Source organism: Grampus griseus, assembly GCF_964374135.1.
Source record: "Grampus griseus genome assembly, chromosome: 5".
NCBI lineage: Eukaryota > Metazoa > Chordata > Mammalia > Artiodactyla > Delphinidae > Grampus > Grampus griseus.
Window position 1 is genome coordinate 73,535,956 of NC_138998.1, and position 15,260 is coordinate 73,551,215.

General features: G+C 45.1%; 1 protein-coding gene across 1 annotated transcript in view; it reads left to right on the top strand.

Moving 5' to 3' along the window:
* The window catches only part of SLC12A8 (solute carrier family 12 member 8), a gene marked incomplete at its 3' end in the record, with an annotated part of 128,808 nt that overhangs the window by 98,088 nt on the left and 15,460 nt on the right, over positions 1-15,260 (top strand). The window contains 2 exon segments of the mRNA XM_082655597.1: positions 2,950-3,096; positions 9,058-9,703. Of these exon segments, the coding sequence (XP_082511723.1) occupies positions 2,950-3,096; positions 9,058-9,703 (793 nt within the window).

Genomic DNA, 15,260 nt, shown 5'->3' on the forward strand with positions numbered 1-15,260 from the left:
TGTACCACCAGGGAAGTCCCAAGAATTTTTTTTTTTTAACTCAAATGTATATAAGCTTTTGGTTAAGAAGCAGTAAAATTTCTGCAAGGAAATACCATGCCTGCCTGTGCTGGAGAATTCTCTGAGGGGAGGATGCAATGAAGACAGTGTACCATGCCCAGTGGCTTTCACCCTCACTGCACATTAGAATCACTGGAGGCCTTTTGAGAAATCAACCACGTCTGTGTCCCATATACTAATTAAAGCAGAACTTCTGGGGTGACTCGTGTATAGCCAGAGTGGAGAACTACTGGGTCAGATTTTCCAAAAAAAGCTTTTGATAAAATTTCATCACAGAGTCCATTAAAAGAAAAAAAGTCAACAGACAGAAACAAAGGTTACAGATGGTATCTCAGGATGGATCAGGGATTGATACTGGGACCAGTTTATCTGACAATTTTATAAGACATCCAGGGCACGAGTCACAGTGAAGCCGTGAAGCTTTATGACTTCAGCGGGCACTTGCTGAACCCTGTGCGCCAGACTCAGGTGTGGCAGGGAGGGGCCAAGATGCACGAGACTCAGAAGTTTATGGCCCGCTGGCAAGATGGGCCGTGAGCGTAATTAACTGCACCACAGGGCAGGAAATAACGTGCCATGGGAGCATACAAATGAGGTGAGGGAAACGTTAGATGACGTTAATTTCTTCTAGTAGTAAAGTGGTAAGGAGGGTGTGAGTGGGATAGTTGTAAGATACCCATGACATTGAAGGAAAGAGGAGAGATTTATTGGGGATCAAGATGAGGCCATGCACTTAGGGAGAAGTCATCCACACTGAATTAAGGAAAATGTAGGCTCTATAGTGGACCTTAGTCTTGTCCATCAAACTTCTGTCCTCCCTGACCATTTGGGGGTTATTCCCCCTGTGTGAGGGCTTGAAGGGAGTGAGCCCCATTTAATATTATAGGGGTCCAAATGACCAGACTCTCACTTGCCTGTCCCTTTGTGGCCCTGGTAGGGCATGTGCCTGAGGCTGGGCCCATCAGATGCTCCAAATGTAATGAATGAGGCAAAGATAAAGGTATGGTGAGGATTCATCTTTAGGGCAGCAGGTGCTGGTCGCAGCTTGGTCAGACTGCTCCTGTTCAGGGGTCTGAATATGCCTCCAGCCTTGGGTCTCGCCTTTACCCGAGCCTGATCTTTCAGTCTCCTGACGACTGATCCTGTGACCCTTCTAGTAGCCTATGAATATATTCTTAAAAAAATATTTCCATGGACTTCTCTGATGGTCCAGGGGTAAAGAATCCGCCTTCCAACGTAGGGGACGTGGGTTCGATCCCTGGTCGGGGAACTAAGATCCCACATGCCGCGGGGCAACTAAGCCCGCGCGCCACAACTACTGAGCTCACGCTCCGCAAACTACAGAGCCCACGCACCCTGGAGCCCACGTGCCACAACTAGAGAGAGAAAACCTGCATGCCACAACTAGAGAGAAGCCTGCGTGCTGCAACGACAGATCCCGTGTGCCGCAACTAAGGCCCGACTCAGCCAAAAAAAAATAATAATAATTAATTAAAATAAAGTTTAAAAAATTTTTGTTAAAAAAAATATTTCCGGTCGAGAATCCTGGCTGATGCCGGTTTCTGGTGATAATTTACGGGCTAGGAAAGAGGTCTAGCCAGTGTTCCATATAGCTTGATGCCACTGACCCAGTGCATTTGCTAAAGCAAGGAAGTAAAAACTGGGGTGAGGAGAGTCTTCATGGAGAAGGGTGTTAAGTAACAAAACTGAAAACGAAATCTAACCCAACTGTAATAGTTGGACGATTAAGCACTTAGAGTACACAGTTCGGGGCATTTGCCTAAAGTAAAGTAGAAAGGAGAAGGTACCTCAAATACTCAAGAAAAGAGAGAGACTTCCCTGTGGGTACAGATGAGGTCCAGCTCAGGAGGGAGAGATAGATTCATGACAGACAGTGTGGGACACAGCTGCATGGCCAGCAGCACTGATCTGTGCAAGGTGACACGAAGCAGAACAGCTCTGCCCTCTCTTATTCTATCTGTTGTTGGTGCTTTCTGGGCCACGTGGGTCCTGGATCTCATTCTTTTGCTCAGCATTTATATTTCTGTGTTGGCACCAAGTGGACCAGGAGGAACCAGGTGGGAGCCCTGCAGAAATGAAGCCAGTGGAAGCGATGGTGTGCCCCAACCTCACGCTGAGGTGCAGCGGAGCCCAGAGGCGCACCAGGCACACCTGGTGACGGGCTGGGGGTGGCCTCATGGAGGAGCGGAGATTCGTGCTGAGTCTTGAAGCACAATTGGGAGTTTAAGAGACAGACGATGAATAGATTAGGGGTGTGGACAGAGGGTTCCAGCAGGCAGAGAAATCATGCTGATAGACTCTGAGTGTGCAGGGTGTGGGGCTGGAAGAGTCACAGACCAGGAAGAGCCAGGAGTGTCGGGGGGATGGAGAGCCATTGGTATTTTTATGGCAGGGGCATTTTGATCAGATGTGCATTTAGGTCACACTGGCAGAGGCTTGGGGACAGAGCTTAGCCACTTAGCATTGTTGGTGGTGGTGGTTCTCAAAGGATAGTCCCCAGACCAGCTGCATCAGCATCCCCTGGACACTTGTTAGAAATCCAGACTTGGGGCCCTACCCCAGACCTACTGAATCAGAAACTCTGAGGTAAGGTCCAGAAATCCATGTTTCAGCAAACACTCCGGATGAATCTGACGCACACTCAGTTTGAGAACCTCTGTGTAGTCCGTACAAGAAGTGATGGTAGGTCAAACTCAAATGGTAGCAGTGCCAAGGAAGTGGGGTGGGGCTGGGGTATTGGAAATATATCCAGGATGTTGAATCTAGAGGATTTATGGTCAGATGGGGTGTGGGGGGGTGGGTGCCAGGGGAGAGAAAGGTACGTAAGCAGGTTCTGACACTGGATAATGAAACTGCTTCCTCATATAGGTGTCCCTGGTGGGCTTCCTGTTCCTTTTGGGCTTATACATCTCGTCCCTGGCCTCCTGTATGGGAGGCCTCTACGGAGCACCCCGGATCCTGCAGTGCATTGCCCAGGAGAAAGTGATTCCTGCGCTGGCCTGTCTGGGGCAAGGGGTGAGTGACCTTTTCTTTGAGAAATGTACATTTTGCCACTAACCTGATCGTTGGCCAATAAATTGCTTAAGTCTTTCTGATAAGAGCCGCTGGTCCGCTTCTGGTGGGGAGAAACAAGAATGCACCCCTGTCCTCTGGCTGCTTTAGTCTGGGGCCAATGGACAAAGTGTCTGTCAATGTCACAACCACCTAGGGCCCTTTAGCGCTGGGTTAGCTAACCGTCACCGTAGCACTGTGGACCCTGCACAGCAGGGAGAGGGAGTGCCACAACCTTTAATAAAAATAAATTCTGGGGCTTCCCTGGTGGCGCAGTGGTTGAGAGTCCGCCTGCCGATGCAGGGGACGCAGGTTTGTGCCCCGGTCCGGGAAGATCCCACATGCCGCGGAGCGGCTGGGCCCGTAAGCCATGGCTGCTGAGCCTGCGCGTCCGGAGCCTGTGCTCCGCAACAGGAGAGGCCACAGCAGTGAGAGGCCCGTGTACTGCAAAAAATAATAAAAATAATAAAAATAAATAAATAAATTCTGGATCCTCCAAGTTTAGCCTAGAGGGAAGAATCTCTTCGTGAGGAGGGGAGCTGGCCCTTGCAGTTCTAACTGTATCCCGGAGGTTCACCTTCCCTTTGGGGTTGCTTTAGGATGATTCCTCACACCTCTGGTCTCTGGGCTCTCTGTTAGTCATCACGGCCCAAACCCTAATACAACTTGGTTGAATCATGGAACCATCAAATGAGACATTCCTAAAACTGAAGGGGTGACAAGAGAAAGAAACAGAACCCCACTTTCCACACATGTGTTTTGCAAGCTGTAGTTGATTTCTATGTGGTTGGAACACCACAGGGGTCCTCCCCACCCCCTTCCCATGCCCATCCCCCCTCTTGTTTGGGGCCACATAGTTACAAGTCACCTTTAATTCCTCCCTTTACCTTCCTCCGCTTCTTATCCACCAGTCAGCGAGGGCGGGTAGGACAAATGACTGTCATCTTTAGTACCTTCCATGTGGTATATGCCTTTTATTCTATTTTAATTTCATTTATTTTTTATTAGATAATATGTGTACAGGGTTCAAAACTAACAATGATATAAAAGGCACCCTGAGAAGTTTTGCTCCTGTCATGAGTCTTCCTACTCTTTCTTCATCTGCGCCCATGCCTTACCAGTAGCTGGTTTTATTAGTTTTTTAGGAATCCTTCTCTCTTCTAATTTTACAAAGATTGGTTCTGCCCTCTTGCACTGTTGGTGGGAATGTAAATTGATACAGCCACTATGGAGAACAGTATGGAGGTTCCTTAAAAAACAAAAAATAGAACTATATACGACCCAGCAATCCCACTACTGGGCATATTCCCTGAGAAAACCATAATTCAAAAAGAGTCATGTACCAAACTATTAATTGCAGCTCTATTTACAATAGCCAGGACATGGAAGCAACCTAAGTGTCCATCGACAGATGAATGAATAAAGAAGATGTGGCACATATATACAATGGAATATTACTCAGCCATAAAAAGGAACAAAATTGAGTTATTTGTAGTGAGGTGGATGGACCTAGAGTCTTGTCATATAGAGTGAAGGAAGTCAGAAAGAGAAAAACAAATACCGTATGCTAACACATATATATGGCATCTAAAAAAAAAATGGTCTGAAGAACCTAGGGGCAGGACATGAATAAAGACGCAGACGTAGAGAATGGACTTGAGGACACGGGGAGGGGGAAGGGTAAGCTGGGATGAAGTGAGAGAGTGGCATTGACATATATACACTACCAAATGTAAAATAGCTAGTGGGAAGCAGCCGCATAGCACAGGGAGATCAGCTAGGCGCTTTGTGACCACCTAGAAGGGTGGGATAGGGAGGGTGGAAGGGAGATGCAAGAGGGAGGAGATATGAGGATATATGTATATGTATAGCTGATTCACTTTGTTTTACAGCAGAAACTAACACACCACTGTAAAGCAATTATACTCCAATAGAGATGTTTAAAAAAAAAGATTGTGTTCTATATACATTGTTCTGTACCTTGCTTTTCTTCATATAATATAGCTTGGAAATGGATCTTTTCACATAAATATAGAGAGAACTTTCTCATTCTTTTTCCATCATGTGTATATTCTGTAGTTTATTAACCAGTTCCCTATAGATAGTATGGCTTCCAGTAAACAGTGCTACAAAGGATACTCTTGTGTGTGTGTGTATGTGTACAATTTTGTACATGTGCAAATAGATACAGGATAAATTTTCATAAGTGGGCTTGCTGATCAAAAGGTAAGTGCATTTTTAGCATTAATAGATATTTTGCCAAAACACCTTCCATGGAATTTGTATCATTTTGTACTTCTACCAGCGATGTGTGAGAGTTCCTGTTTCCCAATAGCCATCATGACTGTTAGATTCAGGCCAAAAGACCCTGCTTTATAGGACTCTGTTCTGGTCTCTAAGAAATTCATGAGGTCAAGGGGACCTGCCCTTCTAGATCCCATATCCACCTTCTAGACCATGGTCCAGGTATCCTACACCCTGGAATTTCCTTCCCAGATGTCCCCCAGCCTAAATGCAGGGTCTGCCAGGGCGTCTTCCCTGAACCTGTCCATTTTAGGGCTAGGGTGTGGGCTGAGAATCCACATGTGGGTGTGAGCCCGCCCTGCAGTGTGGTCTAGGAAGACAAGAGTTGCCGGTGGGCAGTGAGCTGGATCCTGCAGTGAGGAGCTCCGGGGAGTGCAGGAACTCTAAACTTGAACCTGGCCTTCCCCATCGTCCTGAAGTTATATTTGCCGAGGAAGGAGGACAGAACATACTTGATTTAATGGTTATGAGCTTGGTTTATCATTGTGCGTATCTGGACACAGGGCGTGTGGCTCGCCATTTGCACTCGTGCCTGAGCACCACAGTGTCAGATGAGCCTGTCTACAGCTCAGTGTCAGGTATGAATTTTTGCCAGTTGTGCGGTGAGACATGGCATCTTAAGATACTTGTGATCTGCATTACCCTTATTAGGAAAGGTGTTGAACACCGTTTCCCCTAAGAGTCGTTTGCATTTTTTTTTTTTCTGTGATTGTTCGTCTTTTTCTTCTGAATTGACAGATGCTGTTTCTTTGTTACATGTATTACAAATATTTTCTCTAGTTGTCACATGCCTTTTGGAGGAATATTTTTTGTCGAAGCTTCTTTACATATGATTAAATTTTACTAGTACATTTTTTCTTTTAATGGGGGAGAGAGGAAACTTTAAAAATTTTTTGAGGTATATTCAGCATACAGAAAAGGGCATAAAACCAATATGAACAGCTTAAACAATGACTATGAAGTGAACATCGTGTAACCTCCACCCAAGAACACTGCCAGCCCCTGATGCCCCCCTCCACATACCCTCTCTGGTCGGAGCCCCGTCCCTCTCACTGTGGAAGCTACTATCCATATTCCTGTGATAATTTCCTTGCTGTCTCTGTGGTTTTACTCAGGAAACTTTTTCTGAAAGGGGCCAAATAGTAAATATTTCAGGCTTTGCAGGCCCTATGGACTCTGTCACAACTGCTCAACTCTGCTGTTGTAGCTCGAAAGTTGCCACAGACAGTACCCTAATGGGGTAAGTGTGGCTGTCTTCCAATAAAACTTTATTTGTGGACACTGAAATTAGAATTTCATGTAATTTTCAGGTGTCACAAAATATTACTCTTCTTTGATTTTTTTCCTAACTCTTTAAGAATGTAAGACCATCTTTAGCTCGTGGGCATACATAAACAGATGGTGTCCAGATCTGGCCCAGGGGCCATGGTTTGCCACCTCTGGATTACACCCTAGTTCAGTGTTGCCTGTTTTTTAAACTTTATATGAATGTGGCATGCTTCTTTCATACATCATTATGTGCATGTGATTTCTCCGTGTTTTTGCTTGTAATAGCGTCTTGTTTATTATCATCTCTATATAGCATTTCCTCATTGGCTGCAGTTTATTTGCTCATCTTGCTGTCATGTTATGTCCCAGTTTGGGACTGTTACAGACAGTGCGGCAAACATTCTTGTAGTAGACTTGTTCACGTATGGCATTCTTGCAGACCCTGTACCCATTCGTGGAATTGCTCATTGTTTTTAGTGGGCTGTCTGTCTTCTAATTATTTTGTAGGGATTCTTTGTATATTCTGCATTACCCTTTGTCAGTTACACGTGTCACAAATATCTTTTCCCGTTCTGTGACTTGACTTTTCTTAATGTGTCTTTTGGTAACAGAAGTTCATGTGTGACTGTTTTATCACTTTCCAACCCACGCTTGTCAAAGTCCTTTCCTGGACCACTTGCATTTCCTACAGTTTACCTAAGACCTCCTTCCGCTTACCTAGGACCCTCCTTTTAAGTTTTTGTTAGTTCATGAGGATTTATTTTATCCTTGGTAGTTTTATTGTTAGAGTATGCTAAATAACTGTAGCAAATATACCCAAAAATGTAATTTTCAAAAACAATAAAATGTATTTTTACTCCTTTTTCTAAAAAAAATTTTACTCTGAGGTTCTAGGGAAGGTGTTTCAAGTCAACAGGGCCTCTGATCCTCAGAGAATCAGGCCACGATGACTTCACTATCTTCATCTTGTGACTCTGAAGATTGCACTCTGTTCCAACCCTCAGTAAGGGGAACGCGCTGGAGGAACATACCTGGGAGGTTCACGGGTCAGATCTGAAAGTGGCTGACGTGCCTGCCCCTTCCATCACAGAGTGCTGGTATAAAGGAGATGGGAGCAGTGGTTAGATCCTATGTCTATCCTGAGAGTAAGACTGACAATATTTACTGGAGGAGAATGAGTGAGTGAGAAGAGGCATCAAGAATTTTGCTTGACTGAGCAACTAGAAGGATGGAGTGGCCATTTTCGGAGGTGGAGAAGCTGCAGGGGAGTAGATTTGAGAGGCAGGACATTGGAGGATCAGCAGTTTGGTTTTGGAAATACTAGGTTTGAGATCCTATTAGACATCAACCGGACATGCTGAACAGATAGTTGAATATTTAAGTCTGGATTTCAGGGGAACATTTCAGGCTGGAGATTCAAATTTGGGAGCTGAGAGCATTGAGCTAGTATTTGAAGCCATGAGCCTGATTGATATCCTAGAGAGGGAACATAGACAGAGAAGAGAAGGGAACATAGACTGAGGATGGAGCTGGGGATTGCTCTAAATGCAGATTTCAGAGATGTGGAGAGGCCAGTGACAGAGACTAAGGAGCAGTCGATGACAAGGAGACGAACCAAGAGAAGCGAGGAGACCAGGGAGTGAGCAGCTGGGTCAAATGTAATCCTTAGGCCAAAGAAGATAAGGACTGAGAAGCGACTATTGCTTCTGGCCCAAGAACTGTGTCAGTGACTGTAAGGAATAGCTTCTGTGGAGTGGCAGATTATATGGAGTTAATGCATTTTCTCCACTCCTGTCCTTCTAAAAGTCACCATACTCCCCCTCCATTAATAACAGATGTGCATAAATGTGTGTGTATGAGAACATGCATGTGCATGTTTAGTATCAGAATTCCCCCACCTCAGCCACCAATGATTCTGCTATGTCTTCCAGGGTCTGCCGCTCCCGTTCAGGTCATTTTCTCCATTAAAGCATGGGAAGAATCAATTTTGCACTTCTTTGATTTCCAAGGGTGGTGTTAAACCCAGTGAAAGACAAAAGGAGAAATATTTGTGAAATCCATGTTCTATAGGATTGTCCCACATTAATGGTTACTAATACAGTTAATGCCTGTTGGATGTGTTGGGCGCCCACTGTGTGCCAGGGCCGCGTCAAGCATTTTACGTGCATTAGCTCTGATCTCACAGTAATCCCATGGGTCGGATGTCATGATCCCAAGTTTGTAGATGAACAGTTAGGAACACACCAAGAGTCACATGGGAGAAGTGGCTGAGTCATTATGAGTTGTTCCTATCAAATACTGTGATTTTCTTCTGAAATTTCATGGTCTTGCATGTTATTTTTGTTTCTGCAGAAAGGGCCAAGTAAAACACCCGTAGCTGCCATCTGCCTGACCAGCTTGGTGACCATGGCCTTTGTCCTTGTGGGTCAGGTAAACGTCCTGGCCCCCATCGTCACCATCAACTTCATGCTGACATACATCGCGGTGGACTACTCTTACTTCTCCCTGTCCATGGGCGCCTGCAGCCTCCCACAGGTGCCTGAGTCGGTGCCCGGGGAGGGCCTGGGAGCTCTCCACTGCTCTGAGCACCTGCTCCTGGAGAAGACTCCTAGCTGTGGCTCTGAGGGCGTTGCCTGGAACCTCTCTGAGGGCACTCTGCTAGAATTCACCAAGGACATGGACCAGCTCCTCCAGCTAACCAGGAAGCTTGCGAGTGGCCAGCCCGGAGGAGGAGAGAGCCACGGGATCCCAGAGAATCAGAAGGGGAAGACCAAGAAGGCCACCAAGCGAACCCTCCAAGAGAGCTTCCTCTTAGACCCCAGGTCTCCTGCTTCCTTCCCTCCTGAAGGCTGTGACGGGTGGCCTACTGCCTCCTGGGAGGGGCAGGGGCCCCATGGGAACATGCCGCGTTCCAGAAGTGAAGGGGCTCGGCCTGGGGGAGCCTGTGGAGAACAACTCATCCCTGAGCCCAGTAATCAGCCCAGGCCGAGCAGAGAAGGTGGGTGCTTTGGAATCACATGGGGCCTCCTAATTTGGGTGACTACTCAGTTATCACAACCCTCTTTCAAGTCCTTAGTTCATTTTATAGCTGGGTTTAAAATCCTTGTGAATTTTGTTTGGTATTTACTTTTAAAAGTTATGGTCAGATACCCATTGACTTTGTAATTCTACTCTGGTATAGATAGTTAATTTTGAACAGAAATTTCTAGCTACTCCTGTATGTTAGAGCTGGGAGCCATGGCTAATAATCAAATATTAATTTCATTTTACTCAAAAATCAGCCAACGTGAATGAAACCAGTTTATCCTTTCAAGGGAGGTGGAGATGTGTTTTGACAAACTGCCTGGCAAGGACTCAGTGTGTTTTGTCTCTGGAAGGTGAATCTCCCAAACCAGGCAGGAGGGAATGGAGAGAAAGAAGATATGCTTTAGGAGCACAGCTTTTCTTTGCTCCCTCAGATCTGTAGGCACAGAGACACAGGGAGAGACTCTCAAAGGGAGGCTTCCGGGCATGAGAAATTCCGAGAGAAAGAGAGAACTCAGAATTTTTTAGTCTTCCATATTCTAGGTGCTTTACATATATTATTGCATGTAATATAATAGATATTAGCATTTTCTCTTTTACCGGTGAAGACTCTGAGTCCCAGTGAGGTCACAGAGATGAAACCGATACTATGCTCAGAGCTGATACCTTGCACAGCTGGACATCACACCCAGGTCTCCCTATATTTGAAGCCCATTAACCTACTTCCTGAGATCTGTACAGACAAGTGTGGGCAGAGAGGAGGAGACAGGTGACATAGAAGGAGATGTCCAAAAATAAATGCTTTACGTTCTTCCGTACACCTGCTTTTCCTCCTTTACCTCCAAATTGGTGGGTGGTTTTTAATGGTACGAGCATTATTAAAAATTTAAAAACTATGTTATTTTTGTCAAAGTAATGAGTACAGTTTAATAAGCCAAGTGGAGTGAAAAGTCACATAATCAGAGATAGTAGTTCCCACTCTTCCATACCATCCCTCTGACTCTTCTGCCTCCCCTAGTCCCGCTCCCAGAAAATCCCACTTTCAACCAAAAAGTTGCTTCTTCTGTTAACCTTCATGTTTGTAGATAATATATTTGTATTGCTACTTCTTGATATGTCAGTTTCATCTCTTGATTTCCTATTATGATAAATGAAGACTAGCTCATTTATGCCACTCTTGATTTCTCATCCAATGTCCCCAGTATAATTACATCACAGTTTTTTAATTAATCTAATAGCTAGTATTCATATTATCATGATTAGGTAAATATTGCTTAACTCTGAGCCATATATTATGCTATGATTACATTTCCTTTTCTGTCCAACTTTTTCTGTTTCCTGGGGTTAATAATAGCCTTGGTTTTTTTTTGTTTTTTTTTTTGCCGTACGCGGGCCTCTCACTGCTGTGGCCCCTCCCGTTGCGGAGCACAGGTTCCAGACGCGTAGGCTCAGCGGCCATAGCTCACGAGCCTAGCCGCTCCGCGGCATGTGGGATCTTCCCAGACCGGGGCACGAACCCATGTCCCCTGCATCGGCAGGCGGACTCTCAACCACTGCGCCACCAGGGAAGCCCAGCCTTGGTTTTTTATTTGCTTGGTTTTGTGTCATCATTTTTTTCTAGATGTTCTGGCGGATATGGCAAATGCCTCTCAACGTTATTTTCCAAATGCTCGAATTCTTCAGAAATTTATCATATCCATTTGTTCTTTTCCCCCCTCTGTCCTATGGCCCTTATTCTGATCCACTCTAGCCTGTCAGTGCTTTCGGTCTGCTACAAAGCTGTTGTCTTGGAATTCCTCTATCACACTTCTCTGTCAGATCCAGGGGACAAGATCTGTTGGGCGTGATATCATGGTAGACTTCTGTCTTTTTTTTTTTCCCTCCTCAGCCTTGAATGACCTCCCTGTGTTTGAAGAATTTCCAGTGTTATGAGTCTTGGTGGGAGGCACAGCAAGCCTTTCACTCTTAAAACTGAAAATGTCAGATATTCAGTTTTCCCGCCCCTCCTGCAGAGTTCAGGCACGGGACCAAAACTCGGCTAATTAGATGAAGCCTCCATATACTGGGAACCGGGAACCTGAAGAAATGGGGACTTTGAGGAACTCTCTGGAAGCATGATAGTGGCTGCAGGATGACTACATTCCTGGCTCCGCCATCAGGGCTTTTCAGGGTCAGAAGTGTCTAGACCTTGGCACATGCCCCTGTGGTGTCCCCACTAGACTGCCCAGACATATGGTTTTGAGTGTTGTCCCTGGCTATATAGCTCTGAACTTGATTCGCTAGCCTTTCTAGGTATTCTCAGAGGCTGGGAAATGTCTTTTTAGCTGGCTTTATTGCAGCTTCACATGACATCCTGTGGGGTTCTTTCTTTCCCTAAGGAGGAAGGGGAGATTGGGTAACAACAGTGAGTCTATGCCACAGCTCTCCTGGTCTTAATTTCCAAGAGCTCTTGGTTGTAACCTGATTTGTCTTCATCTTTTTTAAAAAAATGTTGAACATCATCTCATTCTTGTTTTATAGGTATAACGCTTATCTTATTTTTCTGGTAATATTACTTATTCTCCCTTTAAAGTCGTCTTCTGCCCTGTGTTCTTTAGATTCTTGTCTCTTTGGCTTGGTCTCACTCTCTCATTTATATTGGCTTCACTAAAATGTCTGTTGATCTTTTGATTTCTGTTCCTATTTAGAAGTAAGTAGTGAAAAGCTGTGTAGAAGACCTGCATCCTGGGCAGAGCTTACTGGTTGGGGCACCTCACTGTAGAATGGTCAAGAAGCTGGCTTTTTCATGGGAGGATCCCCAAGTGTGGTTAGCTAGAGGTTTCCTCCAGAGAAAAGTCCTTTAATCTCTTGCCTGGGGGTCCCCCAGTTGGCTGTTTGTGTTCAGGGAGCCGGGTGACATAAGGAAGTTGGTGGCCTCCCACACTTTAGGATAGAGACTTCATTGAATTCCCCAGTTTCTAGCTCCATTCCCCCCACTCTTTGCTATGCCTGGTGTCCCAAGTTCAGGCCCTCTCTGGTTTGATTTCTTCAGAGGAACCCTCGCATACCTTGGGGAGGGGGTCAGGCAAAGAGGGAGTTATTTCCTAGCTACATGGCCAGAGGAAAGGCACTTGATGTCCAACTGGTTCATATACAGTCTTGCAACAAGTCCCCTGCACCGTATCGCTTCCCACGGGCGGGTACTTCTTGGTCCTGAACTTTGTGAGGTCCTGCTGGGGTGCACTGGGCTGCTCATTGCTGGCATCCTCTCTGTGGGCCCTAGAGTTGGTCCTCCTCGGCTCTGCTGTCTGTTACCACTCCTCCGTCACTGCTCCACCTTCCAAGACTTGTTTTTATCTTTCCTCTCTCATTCTCCTTGTGTTTGTAGGTTTATGCCTATTTAATGCCTTTTCTGTTTTCTCAGTGGGTTATCGGGAGAGATGTGTGGTCAGTTTGCAACGTTTCATCATTGAAGTTGCCCTATCTTAGAAATGTCCCGAGCTCTTGTAAACCCCTCTGTCTCCTCCATCCTGGCTGCCTTCACCTTGGTTCAGACCCTCATCATCTGGTGCCCAGACTCTTGTTAATCTCCCTGCTCATCTCCAGCCTCCAGATTCTCCCATATCCTGTTTCTCCTTTTCATTGTCCACTGAACGATCTTTCTAAAATAAAACTCTCATCATGTCTCTCTTACTTAAAAACCTTCGTTGGAATCTATTACCTTCCATACCGGTGTGATTTGCAAGATTCTTGGCAACCCTGCCCTGCCCCACCTTCCTGGCCAGTTTTCTCATGACAGCTGCCATGTACACATGTCCAGCTATACCCAGACACGTGCCCCAAACACATCATGTTCTTTATTCCTTCCTGCCTTTGCACATTGCATCACTGCCCACTTCCATCTGAAACACGCCGACTTAACGGTTTAAAATCCATTTGACTTTTCAGACCCCCTCTGAGAAGGATTCCCTGATTTCCTCTCCTGTGCAAGCATAACATTTGAGTCACACTAGTGGTATAAACACGTATCACATTGTTTTATACATTTGTTTACACATTTGTCTTCAGGCCTGCTTGTCGTCTGCCTATCTCAAGGAGAAGAAATACTAGTTTTATCGCTTTGCCTCCAGTCTGTGAGCTTCCTTTAGTCACAAACCATGTCTTTCTACCTTGTATTCATCAATATTCCCACACAGTACATGGCATCGACAAACACTCAGTAAAGGCTAATCAAATTGATGAACAGTTGTACAAATATTGGCTAAAAATTTTAAACATTGACAGGTAAAGTAGAATAGAAAGAGTTAAACTATTATAAGAACCTAATGTGTGACAAACCAGATGCTGTAAAATAATAAGAATCAAGTCACTATTGAATAAATATTTTTGAGAGCAAATGGATCAAAAAATTAACTTGGGGCCATATTTGATACCTTATATAGCCACAAATTCCTTATTTATAACAGCTGTGCAAGAGAGCGATTTCTGACTACTGAAGACATCATCAAAGACAAAAAGGATCTGATTAAACAGAAATAAAAAACATTTGCCCAGCACAGTGTCACAGAAGGAAACAATTATTCTGACAAACACAACTGATAAAAGCATACCTTCCAAAGCATTTTTTTTTTTTTTTTTTGCGGTACGCAGGCCTCTCACTGTTGTGGCCTCTCCCGTTGCGGAGCACAGGCTCCGGACGCGCAGGCTCAGCGGCCATGGCTCATGGGCCCAGCCGCTCTGCGGCATGTGGGATCTTCCCGGCCGGGGGCACGAACCCATGTCCCCTGCATCAGCAGGCAGACTCTCAACCACTGCGCCACCAGGGAAGCCCCAAACCATATTATTTTTAAAGACAGGAAGGTCAAAATCCAGATCCTACTAAAGAGAGGTCAGGAGAGATGAACACACAGTTTACATGTGAAAAACCAGACTCACTCACTGTGCATTCAACAAACTAACTTTTATGGTTAAGTGTTGAATGCTGTTTGTAGCTAAAAATAGGCAGCTTTTATTGAGTCTGTCCCAGGTGCCTGGCACAGAGATAATCACTTAACACGCGGATTAGCTCAGCTCAGCTCAGATCTAGGCATTGTTATTACCTTTTTCCAGATGACAAAGGTGAGGCTTAGGGAAGTTAAACACTTGCTCAGGATAGGAGACAGCTAGAATTTGAACCCAGGTCCATCTCACTTTAGAGCGTGTGTTCTTAACCACTACACAAAGTGTATGCTGCTTGGGGCCAGTGTCTGTTATGAACTAGGCCATTGTACTGATTAAATGAGTCCAATTTAAACCACCATTGAGATATTTCATATCTGTTAAGCTGTCAAAAATTTAGATAAAAAATAGTAGGTCAGTGGTGATCGGGTATATGTACACATTGCTGGAAGCAATGTCAATGGATTCATTCCTTTTGGATCCATTGATTAAAGTTTTTCATCAAATTTGGAGGTTTTTGGCCATGATTTCTTCAGAAATCAGCAGTTTTGCTGCCAGAGGGAGCAAACTTGTGGGTTGTGCCTTTATCAGTTCAATGTGGTGAGCAAAGTAGA